General features: G+C 41.9%; 1 protein-coding gene across 2 annotated transcripts in view; it reads right to left on the bottom strand.

Moving 5' to 3' along the window:
* KCTD1 (potassium channel tetramerization domain containing 1) overlaps nucleotides 1–26051 on the bottom strand; it is a 94055-nt gene that overhangs the window by 43639 nt on the left and 24365 nt on the right. For both annotated transcript variants that reach the window (XM_055323513.1, XM_055323512.1), the window contains exon 2: nucleotides 2135–2313. In XM_055323513.1, the coding sequence (XP_055179488.1) occupies nucleotides 2135–2298 (164 nt within the window). In that variant the 5' untranslated portion in view covers nucleotides 2299–2313. The remainder of the gene's footprint in view (nucleotides 1–2134; nucleotides 2314–26051) is intronic.

Genomic DNA, 26051 nt, shown 5'->3' with positions numbered 1-26051 from the left:
AGTAAGTTGGTGAAAGAAAAATTCAAGTTTTGATGCATGGGAGTATCAGGTTGGGGGAGAAGTAGGTTTGATTAGAAGTTTAAAAACCTGTGTATAGTTCAGCACTGTCCAATAGAAATAAAAATGTAATTTGGGATTTCCTGGGAGACACATTAAAAGAGTAAAAGGCAACAGGTGAAATTAATTTTAATGACACATTTTATTCAACTCAGAATATTCTCATTCCAGCACGAAATCAATAATAAAAAACTACTGAGATTTTTTTTATACTAATTCTTTACAATCCAGTGTATGTTTACACTTAGAGGGCATTTTGATTTGGACCGGCCACATTTCAAGTGCTCAGTGACTGCACAAGGCTAGTGGCTGTCATAGAGACAGTGCAGATATCCAGAGTACTGAGATCACGGAATGCGATGCATGTCTCAGGGTGTGGGGAATGAGGATGCGAATGCAGACTCTTAGAAAAACCCATGCACAGGTGGCCAGAGGCAGACTCTCCCAGCGGAACACTGTTTGAGGTCTTTAAAGTGGCAAATTATTTGAGAGAGGAGTTGAAATAAATACATCATATGTGAATGGGGTAATTATTAACTTCCCTCCTGGATCAGAGTTTAAGAATCTGACTGAAGGAAAAGGCCATCAGATCAGATTCATGAATTCTGCTATTGCTAAGGATTGGCTTTCTGACTCCTCCGTTTTGTAGCTTGCCCCCTAGAATTCAGGACTCATCTGAAGAGGCACGGTGATTTTCTTTTGTTGGTATTAGCTCAGAAGGAATGGAAGTATTTTTTTAAAGAAACATTACTTACTTATATCATGATATTCTTGGGAAATATAGCCATCACGTGGCATGATTTTGGAGCACCTCTTACAATGCGCTGAGGGAAAGCGGGGACTCAGTAATATTAATAACTGATTAAATAATTCCATTTAATAATATACAGTTTCTTTGAGAATAGAATTAATAGTCATCTGTGCTTTAAGAAATCATTTCACTTCAATGGCAGAAAATGAATCTGGAAATCGAGAGAAAATATTTTCATCTTTCCTCTTCTCAACCTTCACGTTCTGTCATAAAGTATCAGGTAGTAGAGTGAGAATAAAGAAACAGAAGCAAAGAAACTGGTCTTCATGCAGTTACCAGATGCCAGCGATGTCTGCGTTGGTGCTACCTGTGCAGGCTATAAGCTACCTGGTATCTGTCATTTTATGAGAAGTTCTCAAAGATGCAATTAGTGCTCTCCTGAAGCCCAAGTGGTGTGTTTCCATTTCATGTGAGCAAAACCAAGCAGAGAAACTCCCTTAACCTGAGTTTAGTCCACATGAGTTCCTGCCTCCTCCTCCTCCACCCACCAGCAGAGCTGCCGAAGATCGGCTCCCTTAGAGGACCTGGGCATAGCCCCCAAATAGAGGCAGAGCCAGGAGGGGTGTCCCAGAGGTGATAACAAAGCAAACTGTTTCCCTGGAACTCCTTTAGAAGAGGGTGGGTGGGGACACGGGAGGGGCTGTCTCATGAGCATCAAGCGTGTACTGCCGATTTGTAAACCACTCTGCCTCTTCAAACACTTTCTATATTTACTTATCTGCCTTGAGTGCTCAGAGATCCCACTGCTCTTCTTCTTCTTCTTCTTCTTTTTTTTTAAAGCAAGTCAATCTTGGCTTCCTGGACTTTTGCATACTGTTCTAAATATACTGCCCCACTCACTGATAGGAGTCTCTCGTATTTTTTTTTCCCTCTAGTTCACAAGTTGGCGGGCCAAATGATCTCCTAGAAAATTCTAGGAACTGATAAGAAAGTAGATGGAAGAAAAGCTCATGGCAGATAGAAAGCATCCTTCTTTTTGTACTACGACAAGAAACGTGAAGATCTTCGCAGGGAGAAATATCATAAACTCCATTCCCATGTGACATGTCTACATGCACCTGACTAAGCTGTGGGTCAGGCCCTGACCAGGGTGAGATTTACAGCCACATCCAAGGGCAATCCTGGTGGCCGGGTGGCCCACACGGCGCACTCATGTTCTAACCCTGGGCCCCAGTGAGGCCACGCTGCTATGCTGGTCAAAGGAAAAACAGTTAGAGCATCAAATACATGCACTTCCGAGCATGACTTTTCCTTTTTTCAGATTACCTGGATTCGGGGTATTTGGTGAGGGTGGCCAGGCTGCTGGTGTACATGTGACCACCCACATCAATGTGGACGGGCGCATTGGATTTTGTGAGCTGTGCTGGAGTAGGAATGCCTTGGTTGTTCAGTGGAGATGCAGGAGATCTAGTGATCAGAGGTCTTGACATATTGGGTCGACTGTCCTACAGAGAGATAAGCAAGTTTAGACACGTTTTCGTTTTTCAGTGGAGAGAAAGGAAACACATGCATCATAAAGAATGAGCCAGCGACTAGTGCTGATACTCATTCAGCAATAAAATCTCCCCAAATCAGCAGGCTCTCGTTCTTGTTGTAATGGATGTTAGAAAAACAAAATCTGTAACAAAGAAAAGGAAAACTTCCTGTGCTCAGAATCAAGGAGCTGAACTAATGTTCATTTCCAATCATCCTGAGCTCTATGACGGCTTATTTTACTAATGAATTCTCACATTTAACAACTGGTAAATGGCACGTGGAGAGCTACTACTCATTCCAAATGAAAAGACAATCAACACTTAAAACAGCCCACGTCTAAATAAACTACGCGTGCCTTATCCTTCTTTTCGGAAACTTAACTGCTATGCAGTTGGGATATATACAGACCTTTTGGCCCTTGTGTTCTGCAACATGTTTTCCTCGATTTCTGTTTTTTAAATCAGGAAAAAGAGGGTAGGACTAGCCTGGCCATCAGCACTGATTCTCAAAGCAACCTTGTAAATAGGCACCATAAGTTCATCAGCCAAGAGTTTTAAAACAAACAAACAAAACAAATCAATGCACACTCTGCCCGTCTGTCCTCTGCCTCTCTCTCTGTGAGACCATGGGTCTGGGGAAACTGTGAAAAGACTGTACCCTTCAGTGATAAGTATGTGTTTGTGAGCCACAAGCAAGCTGCTCTTCTCTATGTCAGACTTCTCAAAGAGATCAAGCTCCCAAGGTAGACATGGGGCAGGTGCCGAAGGAGCAGTCCCAAAGGCAGAGGTACAGTGTGAGTGACAGAGCAGATGGAGGACATTGCACGGTGGCAGTGAGAACATGCTGGAGGAAGTGTACTCTTCAGGAAATAAAATACTACATCCTTTCCATGGATACAATATAAATATTTCAAACACTCTCTAAACATGGTCGATTGCTTTTAAACAAGAGCCCAAACCACAGACAAGTCAAGTCAGGTCTCTGGCACTCAATGAAGGGGTCAAATATTTAGAGTCTACAATTGAGGAATAAGCTAAAATAGCATTTATGTCTGAGTTCTGCAAGATGAACGCCACAACAATACTCTCAGATTTATAATTTAGCCAGAGATTGTTTTCAAACATGCAAACAATGTGTGGCAAAGCCCATGATAAAGCATAATAAAGGGATTTTGAAAAATGCCTTTGATGGAGATTATAAAGGGGAAGTCATCTAGTTTTTGTGCATAAAACCCAGCATGATAAAATATAAATTTGCAAAACATCACAGATTTTATGATCTGAAACAGCTTTAGGAGTTACCTAGGGCACAACTGTAAGACTACTTAGCATTAACCACATGTCCAGGCAAGACCGTGAATGCACATGCTTTCTGAAACTGCATCTACCATGAATGGGGTGGGATGGGGCCTTTGCACAAAATGCTGACCATCTGTGTTGTGTTTTTCTCCATGCTGAATTAAACAGGGCCCAAACACAGTCATAAGAAAAGAGTTCATGTTTTATTTCTTAAATTGGGTGGTCGGTTCCTGGGTGTTCGTTGTATTATTCTTTGTACCTTCCTATGTATTTTTAATAATGCAAAATGGATATTAAGAAAACATAAAAGGATGTTTGTAGTACACAGTGAAGGGACGCTGAAGAGGTGTACCGGATGGGGAAAAAACTAAAAAAAAAAAAAAAACAAAAAAAAAACAAAGACACGGTTGATAGAAAAGAGAAAACAGTTAAGGTTTGAAAATATTGAAAGTTAGCATTTTAAACTTCTAATGACAAAGAACATTTTTCCTTTAAAAATGCAATCACATAACCTCTACTTTTAAGAGATACTTCCTACCTGGCTAAAGACACTCCCCTCCTCCCTCCCCAACACATACCCGCCCCTCCCTGGTACGATTCATCCCATCACAGCACTGCAGTGTCTGTAATAGTTTTTCAATTGGACACATTCTGTATCCTGCCTGAGGGTGCTCAGGCGAAAATGAACAGATTTGCAGGGTTAATACTGTAGTTAGACTGTGACCTCATTCAGCACAGCTCCAACACTGCGAGGTCTATATAGAAGCAGAAAAAAATTAAAGCATAACTGATCGGCTGAAGGATTCCAGACTTCCCAGAATATATACCATTTACATTGTAAATCATAAATGTATGGATATTGCTACATTTAAAATTAAGCTAGTGTTCCTTCAGCGGCAGGGGGTGGGGGGGATTAATCCTTAAGGGCCAGGAGGGAGTTTCACGATGGCCCAGCTCGGGCCCCGCTCTGGCAGGACTGCCAAGTATTGGAACTGGTCTTTGGGGAGCTGCCTGACTTTCTCCCCTTTGCTCTTCTCTATTCTGAGAGCCTTCCCTGGTCTGTGTGTGTCCTGTTAGCTGGATCACTCCTAAGGCATTTTTATGTCAGTGGCAGATCGAGAGAACTTTTAAAATCCGTAGGCTGGGATGTGGGGAGGATACTTGGGGTTGGAAGGTCTTGGCACTTATAAAGGATACTCAGTACCTACTGTGTCTACTCCAGATGCTTCATCTCACCCACTCTGGCCACCCCCTTCCTCACCAATGACTTTTGCTTCTTGCCCTCGATGCTGAGTTTCCAGATGGGGTGTCTGTACCTGCAGCAGCCTTTTCCTACCAGCCTCATGGGTACCAGAGTTGGTACCAACACTCCTACCAGGGCGTTGGAGGAAGCCAACACCCAGGGTGGCCAGTTGAGTTGGAAAGACCTAGGTTCTCAGTGACATTGCCAACACTCTGAATCAACCAACTCTGAGCCTCTCTCAATTTCCTGTTACTCGGGAAAATAAAGTTCTTTATTTTTAAAGCTAGTCTGAGCTGGGGCTTCTGGTACCTATCCTTCCTTTCTTTACATGGCTGCCTCCCTGTGAGGTCATCTGGCTTGGTGAGACGTGGCCTGTGATGTCAACAACAGCTGCCTGCTGACAGATGCAGCATTTTCTACCATATTATGACCATTTTGAAGCTCCACTTCCCCATCTGCTTTCCCTTTGATTGCTCACCCAGCATCATCTCAGTGCGGATGTCTTTTAGTATTATTTCACAGGAAAGGCAAACCAAACACTTTTACTGGGAAGGGTGCAAATGTCTTGGTTGTGCCATCATCACCCCTGAAGAAACAGCTCAGGGTGCTGATGTGTATTCAGTAAGGTGCCCAGACCCAAAGTCACCTCTAATAAACTCCTCTGGGAAACAGACCCCTCTACCTGGGAGACAGAGACCGTGACACGAAGCTACTTGGTTCCGGCCCTTCCTTCTGCAGCCCATTGTTCCCTCTTTTCTTCCACAGTATTTACTAAGCCCTCCTAAGAGCCAGCTGCTGCACCAGACATCAATATAAAACAGAGAACATGACACAATGGCCCCTGACCTCACCGGGCTTGCTGTATGGTGGGAGACAGAAGCCAAGAAACAAGCAGCTGCTACGAGGCAGGGGAAGGCCCAGTCACTAGGACAGCTGAGTTGAGGGGACACGTAACCCAGGCTTGGGTGCCGGGAGGAGGGATGGGGAAGGTGCCCTGGAGCCAGCCTAGGCTGAGATCTGATAAAAGAGAAATTGACACAGAGTTGGATGCTGGAAGGAGGGTGTCAAACAGTATTGCCATGGCCCCAAGGTCAGAGAGCACACAGTACTTTCTAGAAATTAAAAGTGTAGCGTGTTGTGAGAACTCTCCCACTTATTTTTTTTCCCCAAGGTCTGGTGGGATAAGGTAAGACACAGAAACTTGTAAGATGATGGTCTGAGAACCACAGAATTAAATGTTAATGAAAACGAGAAAAATAAAACCCACTACCACATCCTTATGTCTGGAAAGGGAGAAAGGGTAGGGGAAGGCGGCCAACAGCCAGCTTTCTAAGCAGCGCTGTCCAACAGGGCTTTCTAACAATGGGAACATTCCAGATCTGCTCCATTCAGGAAGGTGGCCACTAGCAACACGTGATGATTTGAGCATTTGAAGTGTGGTTAGTGGAACTGAAGACTGATTTTTACATTTCAACTCATTTAATGTATTTTAATTAATTTAAATTGTAATGGACATAGCCACATGTGGCTAGTGGCTGTCCCACTGAACACCATAGTAAACCCTGCTTGAATTTTTCTTTATATATGGATGCCCAAATCATGAGAGACTTGAGCTTACCAGCTATGTTTATTGTATGTATTTATTGACTGATTTTATAAAGTATTTTTAAAAGACTTTATTTTTAAGTAATCTCTACATCCAGCATGGGGTTCAAACTTACAACCCCAAGATCCAGGGGCATGCCCTACCAACCCAGCCAGGCAGGTGCCCCCAGCCAGGCTTAAATGGAGAAGCAGAGTTACTTCAGAAGTGAATATAAACTGCTTATGACCTCACAGCACTGTATCTCCCTTTTAACTGATTTTACAAAAATAAATGAAATTAATAGCCATGTGGTGAGGAAAACGCAACATTTAGGGCTCTCCCAGAGAGAGCAGTGAGAAAAGGCGCCAGACACAAGAGCACATCCCATGTGATTCCACTCACACGAAGTTACAGACCACGAAATGAGTCCGTGAAGACAGAGCTCAGCATGCTGGCCACCTGTCGGGGGTGGGGGGGTGTTTACTGACTGGAAGGGGTAAGAGCGAGCCTTCTGGACTGCTAGACAAGTTCTAAATCTTTTTTTTCTTTAAGATTTTATTATATTTATTTATTTTCTCATGAGAGACACAAGGAGAGAGGCAGAGACATAGGCAGAGAGAGAACCAGGCTCCCTGCAGGGAGCGCAATGTAAGACCCAATCCCAGGACGCCAGGATCACGACCTGAGCCAAAGGCAGACCCTCAGCCACTGAGCCTCCCAGGTGTTCCTGACAATATCTAAATCTTGATCTGGGTGGTTTCACGATTGTACACATGTGGACACTTAATATTTGTTCACTTAAAGTTCTACTTAAAAAGAAAGTGAACCGAAAATAATCTTGCAAAACATGTCAACCAAAACACCTTACTGCTCAAATACCCATCCAAATTTCTGCGAAATAATTGCCTCTTTTAAAAGCTAAAAAGATGTTTATTATTTCCTTCCATAGGATGCATCAAAGCTGACTCTACTACTCTGACATGAAAGAGCCATTTGAAATTTTATTCCAATTCCTCTTTCCCTCATTTCTATCCTGTGTGGATTTTCCAGGCATGTGGATCAGTTTACCTTTAAAATTTCCATTTCCCAGCTGCTCTAAGTCTGAGGCTTCCTTAGCTCAATCATCCACCTCACCTACCCAGCAAAGCAGCAGTGATTTTTTGGTAGGAGACTCCTTCAAGGGATTTGACTTTAGGCATCTTTCAAAAGAAGCTAATGAAAACTTTGCCTTCTAAATCTAACCTAGCTGAGTGTGCTATTCCAACAGAAGCCCCAGGGGCAGTGCCGGGGACAAATGAGCTCAAGTTTAAACTGGAAGTCTTAATGACTTTATTTGTTAAAAACGTATGCCCCTGTCTTATGTCACGTTTCACTATCAAGTGGGACTATATTATCTCTTTCACTGGGAAAAGAAACGGGTTTCTTGGGGATATTTCCAGAAAAGCATGTCAATAGAAAAATACTTATCTATATTATTATAACATTCAATACAGCAGTGAGGGAATTTAATACAAATCATAACTTCTACAAATTTCAACCTGGGTTTAAAATATATATATATTTCTCTCTCTCTCTCTCTCTCTCTCTCTCTCTCTCTCTCACACACACACACACACACACACACACACACACACACACAGACAGACTCAAGTAGCATCCATACTACATGGAATGCCCAGACACTGGAGCTTTCCCATTAATTCTATTTTCTGATAGTTGGTCAACTGCTTAGGGTATGCAAACTGTGATCACAGTATCTTCAGCATGGACCCTGCCAGTTCCTAGGATTACCTTGGGAGTGTTAATTCAGACCTGACACAATCTCAATGGACTCACAATAATGGCTCCTGTAGAAAAACATTGCTTTACTGACCACAGCCGTATGACAAGACTCCCAACAGTAATGTCAATGTATTTTGGAGAGATCTCATTATTTCTTCATTTATTCAGGTAATACTTAATTGGGCTCCTACCATGTGTCAAGCTCTGTGGTCTCTACTGACTTTAACTAAATAGCAGAATGACCCTGAAGAGAGAGAGAGAGAAAAAAAAATCTTACAATTCCACATGAGTTTAAATAAAATAAGGGCAGCCCCGGTGGCTTAGCGGTTTAGTGCCACCTTCAGCCCAAGGCGTGATCCCAGAGACCCGGAATCGAGTCCCACGTGGGCTCCCTGCATGGAGCCTGCTTCTCCCTCTGTGTCTCTGCTTCTCTCTCTCTCAATCTCTCTCTCTAATAAAATAAATAAATAAATAAATAAATAAATAATAAAATAAAATAAAATAAAATAAAATAAAATAAAATAGCCCAGCAGTGATTTAAAAGCAATGAGTATTGAAGGGTGCCTGGGTGGCTCAGTCAGTTAAGTGTCTGCCTTCGGCTCAGGTCATGATCTCAGGTCCTGCGATGGAGCCTCACAGCAGCCACCCTGCTCCATGAGGAGTCTGACTCTCCCTCTCTCTCTGCCCCTCCCACTGCTCAAGCTCTTTCTCTCTCAAATAAATAAAATATTTTTAAAAATATTAAAAATATTTTAAAATAATATTTTTTAAAAAATAAAATCAATGGGTATTGTATTTACATTTAGAGGACTGTTTCTGTCAGTCTCTGAAGACATCTAAGAATTAGGCCCCAAACCCTTCTGATCATCCAAATTTGACATCAAATCCTCCATTCACTGTATCATAGGAGCCCCCTTCAAACCCACAGAATATACTTAATCTATGCATTTATAACAGGTGTGATCATGGTTTTCTAGTGCATAGGACAGTATCTACTTATAAAAATAATCTAGAATTACATCATTTCCAAAACAAACTCCAGACTAGCTTAGATTGGAAAGCACATAATATACTGAAGAAAGATTTCTGCCCAAAAACAGGAAAGAAAAACATGTCCTTCAGGTAAGACTACTTTCAAACCTTGATATAGTAGGAAAAGTTACCTACACAGAACACACTATGTGTACAGGAGAAAGAACCCTGGTTTTGGAATGTGGCCCTGCTTTGAGCTCAGCCTCACCCTTTGTGTGATCTTGGAGAAGTTTCCAAACCTATCAGACTCCAGTTTCTCCTATCATCTCTAAGACCGGGCTGAATCTTCTCACCCTACACAGAGAGAAAGCCAGCAGCGGGGGAGATGTGTTTGTGAAGGCATACAATACAGTGCTGGCACGGAGAAGGATGAAGGTCGTTTCTTTCTTTCTGCACATGGAAAATGAAATTTCACAGAGCAGTAAACCAGAGGTACAGAGGAGCCTCCTACGGACCTACTGAGAAGTACAGAGAACTTTAAAAATAGTTGAGGAGGTAAGATCCATGGGGGAAAAAAGGCAGCATTTTGCACTGATAAAAGGATTCCACGGTGGGGTACAGATAAGTAAAAAAGAAAATAGGACAGAGCATAACACAATGCTAGTTATGTGCTTTGGACAAGTGTATGAAAGGAAGTAGAGAATGAAATCATTATGGTATGTTCATAAAATGAAGTGGCACTTGAAGTGTAGTGATTTTCCTTTTCAGATCAAAATCAGATTATAAAAACCCCAGACAGCAAAAATAGGAGGCTTCCAAGTTGTTTCAAAACGACTAGCAACTGTGTTAAATTAATCTGCAATTGCTTCCTAATCTGAAATAGCAAAATGTTACTCTTCTTGCTGCCTGCCAAGAGGAGGGGCTACTAATGTTTATCTGTTTCAATGCACAGTCTCTGCCAGATACCCAGTGCATGCCCTCAACATGCCTCTTTGTTTTTTTCTTTTTCAAATGAAACATGTATCTGAGAAGCTCCTTTATTAGATTACCAAACTGGGACCATGAAAAAGTACAACTATTTGCCAAAATTTCTCTGCTTTCCCTCCACAAAAGGAAAGTGAACTTGAAAAAAACCCACCATTTTGATACAATTTTCCTGTGCAAAAATAGTTGCATTACTTTTTAAATTATATCTCTTAGATATTTTAAATATATTTAAAATATCAGAGTATTTTATTTTTTATTTAAAATATTTTTTTGAAGATTTTATTTATTTATTCATGAGAGACAGAGAGGGGTGGGGGTGGGTGCGGCAGAGACACAGGCAGAGGGAGAAGCAGGCTCCATGCAGGGAGGCTGATGTGGGATTCGATCCTGGGACTCCAGGGTTAGGCCCTAGGCCGAAGGCAGGCGCTAAACTGCTGAGCTACCCAGGGATCCCAATATCAGAGTATTTTAAAGACACACTACAACTCAACTATGGGTGTTACTAATTTTTGTTTTCTAAATTAAAACATTAAAGTGAAAAGCACAGATTCTGTAAAAGTTATATAGGGAAAGGCTATTAATTCAAAGATATGTGTAATAAAAACCTCTGGAATTAAACACATCAAGATATTAGTAAGGTTTAGGACTGGGTGATGATATGATGGGCAAATTTTGTTTTTGTTTTTATTCTCTTGTGCTTTGTGGCATTGAACATTTATTACTCTTGACATTTTTAAAAAACAGTATTTTTAAAAAGGAAAAGTATGTATTGTCCAATTAAATCATTAGTACATATTCTTGGCATGTTGCTATATTTTACCTTCCTAATCAGGATTTTTATTTTTTTGATATTTTTGAACAAATGATTGAATGAAGAAATACAGAAATGGAACTGAAGTTTGGGATAATGCTTCCTTTCCCTTTATTTTCTTGCCAGGGAGGAAATGTGCAGAACAGAAAATTAAATGGATGCCTCAGGTTATGGTAAGCTCATATTTAGCTGACACAGAAGTCTATTTAGTTGGATCCTGAAAGATCATGGCAGGAGTGTATGGTTTCCACATTCTTGAAAACTATCTGGTCATTTGTACCTTCTCCCAAGTCACCCCCATTCCCAGACCTAAAACACAGCAAAAGTAAGATGATAAAAGCTGTCCAGGCACACCTCCCAAGTTTTCAGAAGTTGGTGTTCTGCATGCACTCTCTTGGAAGGAGACTGCAAACAGCAGAGGTTGGCAGTGAAACTGTATCTAACCCTCATAGAAGGCCTTTTAGTTTGAAATCAGAAACCTCTGCACAATGTTAAGTATTATCACCATTTAACAAAGAAGGAAGCTGCTGTGGGGTCAAGTGGCTTAGCCTATAATTATCTAGTAATGAATTTATGGTGATATTTTATACACTTGCCACTGTGTACCAGGAAAAGGTTACCACTCTCCATTACTAGGCTATCCATACTTTGGCTTTCGCAAGAGAAGGGACAGATTTACCTTGCTCCATCCACCTTCTTCCACTTGGTCTGTCTTAAAATGAACACAACTGGCTGGAGGGTTAGCAGGATGGTCAGTGGTCATGCAGAAGGCAGGAGCCAGCTGGCCCAGCATGCGGACTCCTCGCCCCACCCCCCACAGACTGTATCTCCCCACCATAGAGAACTGGCATTTTATTTACTCCTCTAACTGCTGGTCCTAGATCTTAACTACAGGACACATCTGCCTCTAAAAAGACAATAAACTTGACTTATTGACTTCTTGGATGTGGTCATAAAAACTCCTTGTATAGCAGTGTCAAAAGCTAAATGTGTTCCTTCTAACTTTAATTGCATCCCTGGGAACCTCCTCTTAAGATTCTTAGATGGCTATTTGCTTGCCCTTTGTGCATTAAAAAAATAAAAAATTAAAATATACAGCTTTCAAAATATACTAGCCTACTCTAACTTACATAACAGATGTTTCAAAAGGTTCATTTGCTCACTTGTTCATTCATTTAGAAAATGTTGGCTGGCTATTCTACTTGAAATGGGCTGGGCTGGGCTGGGGCAAGGTGGAATTGAATTTTTCAGGGAGCTGACATTTTGGAGAATCAGCCATATGCACAGGGAAATCCTGAAGAAAAGAGATATCCATGCGAATAAAAAGTTTTTAAATCAAATCATGCTTTAAATGCTCTGAGAACTGGAAGAGCAGCACCTGATGGCTCAGTCAGTGAATCATCTGACTCTGGGATTTGGCTTAGGTTGTGATCTTGTGGGTTGAGAGATCAAGCCCTGTGTAGGGTTCTGTGCTCAGTGGGGAGTCTGCTTGAGATTCTCTCCCTCTGCCCCTCCTCTTACTCCCTCTCTCTCAAATAAATGGATAAATCTTTAAAAAATAAAAGTAAATGCTCTGAGAACTACTTATCGACACTTTTAAGCATATCCTTTCAAGGGCAAGCAATACTTTGGTCCAACAAGGAATGCATTCCTCTTCCTTTTATGAACCTAGAGTACACTGTTGTTAAATAACACACACATGTACTTAGCCATTTCATGTTACGAGGATCATATAACTTTTGACTCAATTATTTTTTACAGAATTTTTTTCAGATTTTATTTATTTATTTGAGAGAGAGAGAGAGAGAGAGAGCAGAAGCAGGGAGGAGAGGTGGGGGAAAAGCAGACTCCCTACTTAGCAGGGAGCCCAGTGTGAGACTTGATCCCAGGACCCTGGGATCATGACCGAGCTAAAGGCAGACACTTCACTGAAGGAGATCCCCAGGTACCCTGACCCAATTATTTTTCAAAAGAGGGAATTCCTGCAAGTACTTCTGACAGTGCTGACATTAACTGAGGTTTCTAAACTCAGTGTTCTTCAGAGGAGGGGACAAAGGAGAGATAGGCTCAAGCTGCAGCCCGGGCCATGTCACTGATGAGTTCCAGGGCGTATCACTTCAGTCTTCCCACTGAGAATATATGCTGTTGGACTAGATGGTCCATAATGCTGTTTTCAGTCCTCATTTTTTTACTATTCTGTGATTTAAAAAATGTATCAGTCACAGAGATTCAAATATCTTAAGGTAGATAGCATTTTAGGTCAGAAATTGGAATTCAAATCTTCTTTGAAATCAAGGAGAACCGGTCATGAAATGAAAGGCATTCCAAAAGCATGAATGCAAAAGAAAAAAAGAAAGAAGCCAGCCCAGAGAAGTTTCCGAACAGTCACAGCACTTTCTCTAGCCTACTAGGAAGATTAAATTTCATTTTATTATTATTATTTAATTTTTTAAAAGATTTTATTTATTTGAGAGGGAGAGAGAGAGAACACAAGTAGGGGAAGAAGAGGCAGTGGAGGACAGCAGAATCCCCACTGAGCAGGGAGCCTGACTCAGGGTTCAATTCCATGACCCTGAGATTAAGACCTGAGCCAAAGGCAGACGCTTAACCAATGGAACCACCCAGGTGCCCCTGGAAGATTAAATTTTAATCACTACAGTTTTCTATTTGCCTTCACTGACAGGAGGAAATAATAAAATATGGTGCTTAATGAACAGAATGCTTACTTCAGAGATTCTTTACTTGGCACCATTTAATGGGAGTATTGTTTACTTATTTATATCTTGCATTGTTCTAAAATACAAGAGTTGTCTGAAAGCAGCTTGAGATCTCCTTACAGAACAGGAAAACATTGTATTAGTGATACAAAATGGATGCTTTTTAATAAAGTAACACTCTCATATAGGCAGTATCAGTGTCAACTTTTCAAAAAGACGTATTGGGTGATAAAAAAAATTGGGGGTGATAGAGAGAAGCAGTCTCAATGTTTACACACTAGAACCAACTGGTGGTATGTCGCATCGATTGGCTTGCCAGAGGTCTAGCAGTTTGCCGAAAATGCTTCTCCTGGGTGAAATCTGGTGCCAGGTAGGTTCTTTATCAGGAGAAGATGTAGACTGATCCTCTTATGGATGTTTGGGTCCTACTGATGCTTAGTTACATCATTCTGTTTGAGCTGCTAGTGGGAACCGGGGTGACTCAGTGGGCTACCCAGCTCTGCTCTTGTGAGGCGGCTGATGCTATGTCAGCTAGCAGCCAACTGAGTGAGGCCAAGAGGCCTGAAAGCATCCATAACTGAACCGCCAGGCCTGGTAAGAGCACAGTACACTCGAGTCTCAGGATATTTTTGAGGGGATGTCGGCTGATGAAACTTCCTGCTTAGGAGCAGATGGGAGAGAAGATAGCATTGAAAACACAGATTAGCAAGAAGGCGAATGAGCAGTAAAGACAGCAGCCAAACAGTCATCCTCCTCGCTACTTCACTGCAATGAGCTATTCTTTACAATTTTCACACTGTAAAGGAGACATCTGTGTTCTTGGAGAAGTATCTTAAAATAAATACCAACAAGAGTAAAAAAAAAAAAAAACACCCAACTTTTTAAAGATCAACCTGATTGGCAAGAAAAGTTTGGTACAAAAATGGAAATGCAGCAGAGAAAACAAAAATTATACCTGGAATTTACATCCTGCCTATGCACATGAAGTAGTTACCTACTAGATCCTAGAACACCCAAGGCCTCATGAACAGTCATAACCCACAGCCTTCCAAAGGGTCCAGAGAGGGAGGAGGGTAAAGCCAATACTGTCTTCTGCAAATATTTGCAGGAATATTTAGATTAATTGACCAAGGTTAAAAAAAAAAAAGAGTAGCTGATTTAAAGTTAGAAGCAAAATATTCTAAGATCTAAGCCTGCATTCCCCCATCTCATCTGTGCTGTCTCCGTCTGGGGCAATCTGGTAGCGTCTGACCCACTAGGACTTGGATCAGACTCTGAAAACAGCCCTTTCATCTGCCTGTGGCAGCAGACGGCACCGCGCCGGAGCATTTCCGCTAGCGGGAAGGGAACCGGGCAGCAGACTGCCTCTGGTATTCCTAAAAGCCCCAGCTGAATTTTATGAGATGATTATTTAACCACAAGACACAGTACGTAATGCCACGACAGCCATGGAGGTAAATGCAGTTTTGTCTAGATAGAAAAGCAGTCAGTGACAGAGAAGCAGGACAGGGACAGAGAAGCCACAAGAAGATGTAAGAACCGGAGAAGGGGCAGAAAGTGAGAAAGGGACGGTCATGTGGGAGGGAGATGGGAAGAGAAAATGATGGCAAGTACAGGAAAGACAAGAAGAGTGAGCAAGAAAAGCCTGTGTGCTAGCAGAGAGCGGAACCTCATTTCCCAACCACACGTCTACCTATCTACTCAGAAGGTCAGTTTCTGATGCCATCCTGTGGATCGTCCTGTTTATTCCCTAGTAGGATCTTCCTTGATCCCTCTATGTGGGTAGCTGTGAGGGAGGTTTGGGAAGAAGGTTTAAAGTGTTCTCCAGGCCCTGCAATTTGTTGTGGTCTTCTCTCTTATTTTAAAAATTTAAAAAAAGATTTTATTTATTTGAGAGAGAGAGAGAAAGTGAGCACAAGCAGGGAGAGGGGCATGTAGAGGGAGAGGGAGAAGCAGACTCCCCACTGTGCAGGGAGCCCAACACAGGGCTTGATCCCAGGACCCTGGGATCATGACCTGAGCAGAAGGCAGATGCTTATTAACCGACTGAGCCACCCAGGGGCCCCACTGTGGCCTTCTCTAGAACACATCTGAAGCATCCCTCCCTCTATGTATTGCTTCCTTGTAAAGGATGTGGGGTTGAAGCCTAATTTCTGGAGAACCATGTAAATCCTTCACCCGGGGAAAAAGTTTACTGATATATGGGCTCACAGATAAATGGTTCTAGCCTGTGGTGTGGAGGATCACAGGCATCCACAGAAAGCCTACAGATACAATCAGAATGAAATTGGGGGTAAGCACTACCCAGTTATCTTTCCTATCAACTCCCCACGGTACTTAATGAAATACTTTATTTTTGCACACAGTAGAAAATGAATAAACGGTACTGATGATGATAAAGCAAATCTATAATTGAGGGCTCTGATCTTCTGGTAAACAACCTCAGTGATTTTTCCTTTGGGGCAGTGGTCCTCACACACTTTCTAATGTGTCACCTACCCATCCCATCCATCACATAAAAAATAAACAAAACCCACAATCTCATGGTGCTAATGGGCACAAATTTTAATTAAGGCCACATTAAGCTAATGAGGTGATAGGGATTTTGTGGAAATCAACGCATAATACTTCCCAGTGCAGAAGCCCGATGCTGTCACACCCCACACTAAAATCACCAGCACTGCGGGGAACTGGGCAGCTCTGGGCTTGCAGGGGAAACTCCGGGGTTGGCAGTCTTTGCCAAGGTTTACAAAATGACAAACAAGGTGGCAGACCAGTTCTGTGGGGTTGGCTGGCTCTGGATCCCTGCAGCTCCGAGGGACACACCGGGACATGTGGGGTGGGGCTGACCCGGACCACGGAGTCAAACCCCAGTAAGTCCCATCCGGGGTGAGGCGTTTCCCTAAGTGAAACGTGCTCACAATCACCCCTGGGAATCCAGCAGGCTGTGGGCTCCCGGGCACAAGCGTGGGTTCTGTTCACTCTATGCCAGTCTCGAGCCCAGAGCACAGCACTTAGTAGGCGCCAAATAAACATCTGCTGCAGAACTGAATCCTGAATTCCACGAAGAGAATGTAAAAGGTGGGTAACACCATAGCCACCTCCATCTTTCACCTTCCTTCTCACAGACCTCTTTCTCTTCTCTCCAATAACCCTTTAAAGTATTGGAAACCACTTTCGAACAGAGAAAAGGAACAGAAGGGGAAATAAAAAATGAACCTGGTGCTCAATAGGTAGAATGCTTCAGGTGGGAGCACAGCAATAGAGCCACACGTCATTTCAACACAGAGACTACAGAGATGTTAAGAATAACTTGGGTGGAGGGGCGCCTGGGTGGCTCGGTGGGTTAAGGATCTGGTCTGCCTTGGGCTCAGGTCATGATCCCGGGGTCCTGGGATAGAGCCTGCTTCTCCCTCTCCTCCCCGCTCATGCTCTCTCTTTCACTATCTCTATCACTATCTCTCTCTCTCTCTTTCTCTCAAATAAGTGAATAAAATCTTAAAAAAAAATAACTGAGGTGGACATTTATTCTGTAATAGAAGTCCTACTGCTTTTAAGGGAAGTAAACTATTTTATGGTATAATCTTATGAACTGACAAGCTACTCCTTATAAATTGTATGTGGAAAACCACTAGTAGCACTTTAACAATGGTATACAGAGGCAGCACGGAGTTGGAGTCATGGGCTGCAGGCTGGAGTGCTGGGCTTCGGTCCTCATTCCACCACATGCTTGCTGGGTGATTTAATCCTCTGTGCCTCGGTTTCTCCATCTTTAAGAAGGTATTAACAACATCTTTCATCATTATTGTGAAAAATCTGTAACTCACATCAAAAGTAGCAAGTTATGAAAAGCACTTACCTAGTTCTTAAAATATAACACCCCAAAATATGTAAGCTATTATTTTTAATGATGGCTTTAAAGATTTTTACAAATGGCAATTGTTCTTTTTAAAGGATTTAATGATCATTTTTAAGGGATACTTAAAAAATACAGGTCTGCGCATAAGCTGCTCATCTAACCATCTTATTTGTTCTCTACTTTCTACCGGTTCTGAACTTGCTGTGAAATCCCAGCTTACTTTACACTACACAGTATGCAGTGCTGCACAACTATTCAGAAACAGAAACTCAGCAAAGATAATACACATTATCTGATACACATAATATGTATCAAGCTGCGTTCAATATTATTAACCACCAAGAATAAGCAGTAATTCCTTTGTCCTATTACTTCTCAAATCTCTTAAAGCACAACATCTATCTTGATGAAGACACTTGGTGAACAAAAATTTGCCTGACAACAATAGCGAATCTCACCAGTACTGCCTTTCCCCTATCTCCAGGAACTCCTGACTCTGACACTGGCCTTGGAGAGCCACTGTGTAAAGAATCCCCCGTGGGAATGGAAGTGCCCTTGGAGACACAGAACACACATCTCCTTTCTGTAGCTCTGAAGTATGACAAATAAGCCAGATGAGACCCTGGTATGTGAGTGATGTTAACATACCAACTCCCTGTTTCTAGGTCAGTCCAGTATTTCTTGGAAAGGTGTTTCTTGTGGAAACAAGTAAGAATTCTAAATCTTTTTCTTTCTTTTTTTTTTAAGATTTTATTTATTTATTTATTTATTTATTTATTTATTTATTTGACACACACACACAGAGAGAGAGAGAGAGGCAGAGGCAATAGGTAGAAGGAGAAGCAGGCTCCCTGTGGGGAGCCCAATGTGGAACTTGATCCCAGGACTCCAGAATCACCACCTGAGCTGAAGGCAGATGCTCAACCACTGAGCCACCCAAATGCCCAAAAATTCTAAATCTTTTTTTTTAAAATATTTTATTTATTTATTCATGAGAGACACACAGAGAGAGAGAAAGGCAGAGACACAGGCAGAAGGAGAAGCAGGCTCCATGCAGGGAGCCCAATGTGGGACTCGATCCCAGGATCACACCCTGGGCCAAAGGCAGGTGCTAAACCGCTGAGCCACACCCAGAGATCCCCATAAGAATTCTAAATCTTGACATTTGAAAATGTGCTGACTTTCTAATGGAAACCCCAAACGAAAAGGTAGATCAACTAAAGTCAACAATAACCGCACTTAGCTTCCTCACCTATTACTAGCTGGAGAAGACGATTTGGGTATTAGTATTCACTCAACCATTTATATACACTAAGACTCAAAATAAATCCCATCACTGGAATTATTTTATCTGCTAGTAATGGATTTGATATCCTGTTTCATATAGTTGGTATACAGAAATTAAAATGTTAAACAAATTAAGCAGTGATTACCATTTCTCTCTCCAAAGCTATATTAAGCTATATTCAGTTGCACCAATATAATTAAGTTGGATGATAATAAAGAAGGCAGTAGGAGATAGCAAGAAGTTTGCATACACGAAATGTAAAAAATAATTGTGGAGAGGTACTATAATGGTTGTAGGTAAAAGTCTATATATTTGGAGCCAGTTGCTGTCATTTGTTACTCTTAATTTATAAATCTGTAAGAAAGCATCAAAATCAATTCAATTCAGTCTTAATGAGACAGCTCTAGCAGGAGCCCATTCACTATACCTGTTCTAATTAGCATGAATATGTCCTCCATGTCAAATCTGACAATACATTTAACTAAATTAATGTTAATCCCATAACACAGGATCATAGTTGAGTCAGCAGCTCTAAAACAGAATTTGCATATTGATATTTTGATAATGAAGAGCAAATGAGCTCAGGGCTGGAAAAGAACTGGATTGTGATTGTTTCCCCCAAAAGGGAGACTAAGACTCAAGGTGAGACTCAGAGGCTTGGTCAGGGCCCAGAGCTGAGAAGTGCCTGGAAAGCACAGCGTTGGTGCATGTGTGCGCCCAGCTAGTCACCCCCGCTGCCATCTCCTGAGAGATGCTGGGAGTCCTGCATCACCTTGTAAAACTAAATGGAAGTCAGATGATTTCCCACCTCAATTATTGATGATGAAGAGCATTTCTTAAGATTCCCAAACAGAAGACCTCAGGTACCCCTGTGGAGGTTATTAAGTATAATTCTTGCTTTTTAATTGCCAGTTAGGCTAAAATTACTACCTCTTCAAGATTTATATGAAGATAATTTGGAGATTTAGTTTGGGGTGGATGTCAACACAGACGCTAATTGACCCTAATTCACATGTATTCCATATCACATGTAAAGTGATATGAAGGATAAGAGAGGAGAAAAATATGACAAATTAGAACCCAAACAACCAAAAACTAAAGTAGCTGCTGGAAAGACACTGTCAGCTAATTCCCTACCTTAGCTCTAAAATGTTCAGTATGTCCCCTCACAAAAAACTAAGATGATTAACTTTCAATTTATGCCTAGAAACATGTACTCCAGCCTGGCTGGCACTAGAGATATTGACATGGGTAAGAACAGTCCCACTTTGAACTGGCATGACTTTAAAACGTCTCAGTGTTGGGCTAGCATCTCCCCTGTTTTCATTTCCCAAAAGCTGGAAGCATGGGGAGCTGGATTTGAGTGCTCCTGCCCAAACCAGCGGCCCCACGTTGCTAAACCTTCTCTGCCATAAAATGTGGAGGCTGAACTCCTTCAGGAGAGTACCCACATTTGTTCATGTGAGACCCTTCTCTTTTCAGAGGAAAGCTTACACTTTAGTGGCAGTGTGCTGGGGAAGGGGTGAAAGAAGAGGTCAGGCCCGCTGCTCCCTAGAGGAGGGTGAACGATCCAGGACCCTGAAGAGTGACGAGCTCAGGCCTGGATTATCACCCAGGGGCTCCAGCCTCTGAGTCCACTAATAACAGCAATGATAGTTAATGTTTTGTGTGTCCTTCTGGCATGCTGGACCCCAGTCACATTCAACTCTTGAAACGCACTCATTTAATCTTTACAATGACCTGCAATATTTCACTAAAAATACCATTACAGGTATACACCATGCTCTGAAGCTCTGATCTTGGCAAAAGTTCACCTTCCCTCAACTAAATCCATTCCTCAGGTGGCAGTAATCAACGATTTTAAAAAAACAAGTGAAAAAACTTCCTTTTATTAAATGGCGAAGAGTGCTTACCCCATAAGACTGATCTCAGGATTTAATGAGGATATGAGGTATCTAATATAGGGCCATGATGGGCATAGTAAGGAAATAAATGTTTTTTCTTAAGTCTATCATGATTGTGCTCCATCTAGCTACAGCATTTCTTTTAAGATTGTATTTATTTGAAAGAGAGAAAGCCAAAGACAAGCATGAGTGGCAAACATGAGCGGAGGGGGTGGGGAGCAGAGGGAGAGGAGAAGCAGACTTTCCTCTGAGCAGGGAGTCTGATATGGGACTCAATCCCAGGACTCTGGAATCATGAACTGAGCTGAAGGCAGACTCTTTACTGACCGAGCCACCTAGGTGCCCTAGCTACAAAATTTTAAGGGCCAGATTTATTATATTAAAAACTTCTCTGCTAGATGACTGTGGATTAATGATTCACTTTAAGAGCAGACACAGGCAAAAAAAAAAAAAACAAACAAAAAAACTAGCACAGATTACATATACTATATACTTTCATTTCTATGAAATGTTAGCAAAGGTACTTATAACTAGTCTACAGTGGTAGGAAGCAGATTATTTATTTATTTATTTGTTTGTTTGTTTATTTGTTTATTTAGAGTGCACGTGGCTGGGGTGGGGTTGGGGGGGTAGGGGAGGGAGAAACAGAGAGACAAGGTAAGAGAAACTCAAGCGGACTCCCTGCTGAGTGTGGAGCCCAATGCCGGGCACTTGATCTCATAGCGCCAGACTGTGATTGTTTCCCCCAAAGGGGAGACCTGAGCGGAAACTAAGAATCCGTTGATCTTAGTTTCCACAGGCACCCGGGAGATAACTTGTATCTTGACTGAGGGGGTGGATACATAGGTATATACACTTGTTAAAACTCACTGAATTGTACACTTAAAATTGATTCACTTTGTTGTATGTAAATTATCTCAATAAAAGTGATTGAGAAAAAGGGTAGTTCCAAGGTAAAAAAGCAAGCACAAAATTTTACAACTGGATGTTTAACCAAGTCTCTTCTCTTGCATGCTCTCATTGGGACTTACTAAATCACTATTGTGGGCTGAACTGTGTTCCCCAAATATTCTTTTGTTGAAGTCCTAACCTCTGGTACCTCAGAATGTGACCTTATTTGGAGAGGATCATTGCAGATATAATTTGTTAAGATGAGGTTATAATGGAGTAGGGTGCACCTTAATCCAATATGACTGGATTGTGTCATATAGGACTTGTATTCTTACAAAAAGGAGAAACCTGCACATGGGAAGAATGTTATGTGACCATGAAGGCAGAGATCAGGGTGATGCTTCTACAAGCCAAGGACTGCCAGAGATGGCCAGCAAACCACTGGGAGCAAGGACAGGCGAAAAGATACTCTCTCACAGCTCTCAGAAGGAGCCAAATCAGCTGACACCCTGATCTTGGATTTCTGGCCTCTGGGGCTGTGAAACAATAAATTTCTGTCTTTAAAGCCACTTAGTCTGTGGTACTTTCTTATTGGTAGCCCTAGGAAACTAATACAAAAGAGTTCATCTTTTTTCCTTCAGTTACATTAGGACTGGACAGTTTAGCCAACTATAATTTTTTCATGTTTCCCATTAATCAATTCTTGAGGACATCTATCCCCAAGACAGAGTCCATCAAACTTTGCTGAACTCTGTGGAACTCATTAAATAACAATAAATGTATTTTCTAAACACTTACTGTGTGCCAGATACTGTGCCAAGTGCTTTGTGAGCCAACTCATTTAATCCCTGCCACGATCGTAAAGAATTAATATAACATCATTTTCAAAGAGAGAGAAACTGAGGTTTATAGAGGTTAACTAATTTGACCAAGTCACAATGCCCGTAAGTGGCCAAGACCTAAAGTAGATTTCAAGCATTTCCTGCAGTGCCATGTATGCTGCTCCATGAATCTGAAAATAGCATTAGTGGCTGAAAGCCATGTGTATAACTTTCACAGTTACTGTATTAGAGCTAAAATTATTTTAAAGAATACAAGTAAATTTACGGGTATGTATTTTTTTAAAAGCTCCTCAAAAATTGTACTTTTTTCTTTCTTTTCTTTTTTTAAAGATTTTATTTTATTATTTATTCATGAGAGACAGAGAGAGAAGCAGAGACACAGGCAGAGGGAGAAGCAGGCTCATGCAGGGAGCCTGATGTGGGACTCGATCCTGGGACTCCAGGATCATGCCCTGGGCTGAAGGTAGGTGCTAAACTGCTGAGCCACCCAGGGATTCCCTACTTTTTTCATAGCAATATCACAGCATTGTGTTTCCTAAAATATTGTGAGAAACAGTAGTGAGAGATATTATCAGGTGGGGGAAGATGGCAAGTTAATGATCAAATAAATATGAGAAACATCAAGGTAAACAGATTTCTTTATTTGGGCTTCCAACTTGATGGGACTGTACCCTAAATTTACCTGACTGGGAACCCTATGTTTTTATTTTATTTTCTTAAAGGTTTATTTATTTTAGAGAGAGAGAGAGAGAGAGAGAGAGAGCATAAGAGCAGAGTGAGGGGCAGAGGGAGAGAGAGAGAGAAATCTCAAGCCGACTCTCCCCTGAACACAGAACCAGACTTGAGGCTTGATCTTAGGACCCTGAGATCATGACCTGAGCCGAAATCAAGAGTTGGATGCTTAATTGACTGAGCCACCCAGGTGACCCAATGTTTTTATTTTTTTTCAGAGGGGGGAGGGGCGGAGGGAGAGGGAAAGAGCATCTTAAGCAGGCTCCACACCTAGCACAGAGTCTGAAGCAGGGTTAGCTCAATCTCATGATTCTGAGCTCATGACCTGAGCCAAAATCAAGAGCTGGATGCTTAACCAACTGAACCACCTAGGTGCCCCACCTCTATGTTTTTAGACACCTATTATTGCAGGACTTGTGTTTCCCCTCACTTTGGGGAAAGTCAATGGTGTACAATGATTTACTCTCTGTTTAAACTAGCCATGGATTTATTTGCCTATTACAAGACTCAACAGTTTCATTCTAGAATATGGATAATAATCAAAGTTTCACTATCTCAAAGGGTTGCTGCAAGGGTTAAATTAGGCAATATCCATGAAAGGACATTAAAATGGAAAAAAATCATAAACCTAAGGCAAGTTTTGTGTAGTTCTGTGAAAAATCTTACTGTTTAACACAGTTTTTGAGTTTGGAAAAATAGTGGTGGGGAGCTTCCTTTAATCTGTTGACTACTCTCTGCTCATTTAAGAAAAGCTTCTATCATTTTAGAAAATGCAACCCATGTTGCAAGGATTAAAGTTTAGGTGATCAAACGCTGGCTGTCGCCATTCAGAACCACTCCCGGGTCCCAGAGTCTGGACACACTCACCAGAAAACACGGCCAGTACTAGTGGCTTCAAGCAGAGAACAGATTGCAACCTGCAGTTCAGGAACACCCTGAACCAAAAGGATTCAGTCCAGGAGTGGCTCTGGGGTGGGGTAGTGAGGTGTCAACTAAGGAGCTTCTCAGCTGTGACCCAGGGCTTCTAATGCAAATGCCTTGAGACCACAAGCTTGGACATCCAGCCCCTGCCCATTCAGGAGGTGCATCCAGGAACCCACCTGGAGCTGAAGTGCTCACTCTGACAACTAGAGTAGGATGCTGGCTGCCTCACCTGCACAGACTGTCTGCTTTCCATCAGGGGGCCTGCCTGCTGACTGGGGACAGTTCCCAGGACCACAGATGACCACCCGCACTCCTGGCCTCATCTGCTTACCAGGGATGCCAAGATGAAGACACCCACAAACAACCCAATCACTTTCAGGCTTCAGTGAGAGAAGAAAAGATTCCAAAGGATTCCCCTAGAGTATATACAATGAGAATACTCAAGGTCCCATTTTATTTCCAAAACATTCTCTCTACAGACAGAATTGGCTTCATTTAATAGTACATAAGATTTTTAATTTTCCCTTAGCAAGGATCTGTACTATTTGCAAGTCCCCAAATTCACTCGTGCTCAGAAATCGATATCCTCGTGACATCCCATCTTCTATGTTGTCCTATTCTTACCAAACCTTGGGGAAGCTACCATATACCCAAGGATTTAAGAACATTCTGCCTTCCAAAAATCATAAGGAATGCATGCAAAGCATCTGAATATGTATACTGAATGCTTGAATCCATAAGCATTCATCAGAAAATGTAACAGTGGTTGTCTCTAGGGAATCAAAAGTAGAGGTTCCTTTTAATGGTATATTCAAATTTTTTTAACATGCATGCATTAAATTAGAAAATATTTTCAAATCAGAAAAACCCGGGGTACCTGGGTGGCTCCAGTTGGGCATCCAATTCTCAATTTTGGCTTGGGTCATGGATCACGCCCTGCAATGGGCTCCCTGGTGGACATGGATTCTGCTTCTTAGGATTCATTCTCATTCTCTCTCTCTCCCTCTCTCCCTCTCTCCCTCTCCCTCTCCCTCTTTCCCTCCTCCCAGCTCCTGCATGTGAACTTGAGCTCTCTTTTGCTCAACAGAAAAGAAAAATCTATTTTTTTTAATCTTTTTTTTTATATTTATCTATGATAGTCATACACAGAGAGAGAGAGAGAGAGGCAGAGACACAGGCAGAGGGAGAAGCAGGCTCCATGCACCAGGAGCCCGACGTGGGATTCGATCCTGGGTCTCCAGGATCGCGCCCTGGGCCAAAGGCAGGCGCCAAACCGCTGCGCCACCCAGGGATCCCAGAAAAGAAAAATCTAAAGGCACAAAACCACATATGCCCTTCCAGGGCTCTTTGTTCCAGCCACAACTTTTATTCCTCCTCTGACACAATGCCTTGATTACACTGCCTGGTAAACTGCACTCAAAAAGGTCCTCTAGAAAGAATGCTAAATATCAAGGGTTCATGCCCCTAAAATCACTCCCAGAAAACCCAGCCAATACCAGCCAACAATCTCCAGCACTTTCTTCTGATGAGTCCAGCAAAGGGCAGAATTATCCAAACACCAACTTGAAAAATCTTGGCTTATTTCTGGGGGCACCTGGCTGGTTCAGGTAGTTAACTGTCCGACTCCTGATTTCAGCTCGGGTCATCATCTCAGGGTTTTGAGATCCAGCCCCATATTGGCATGGAGTCTTGCTCCTGCCTCTCTCGCTGTTCCTCCCTGTGCAAATGTAGGGGCGCTTTCTCTCTAATTAAAAATAAATAAATAAATAAATAATAAATAAATAAATAAATAAATAATAAAAATCTTTAAAAAAAATCTTGGCTTATTTTTGGTAATGAAACTCTTTTTTCTACCAGTAAGGGTGTCCCAGG

The sequence above is a fragment of the Nyctereutes procyonoides genome, unplaced genomic scaffold, assembly GCF_905146905.1.
Source record: "Nyctereutes procyonoides isolate TBG_1078 unplaced genomic scaffold, NYPRO_anot_genome, whole genome shotgun sequence".
NCBI lineage: Eukaryota > Metazoa > Chordata > Mammalia > Carnivora > Canidae > Nyctereutes > Nyctereutes procyonoides.
The sequence above is the reverse complement of the archived record's forward strand: the minus strand, read 5'-3'. Positions and strand labels throughout refer to the sequence as shown.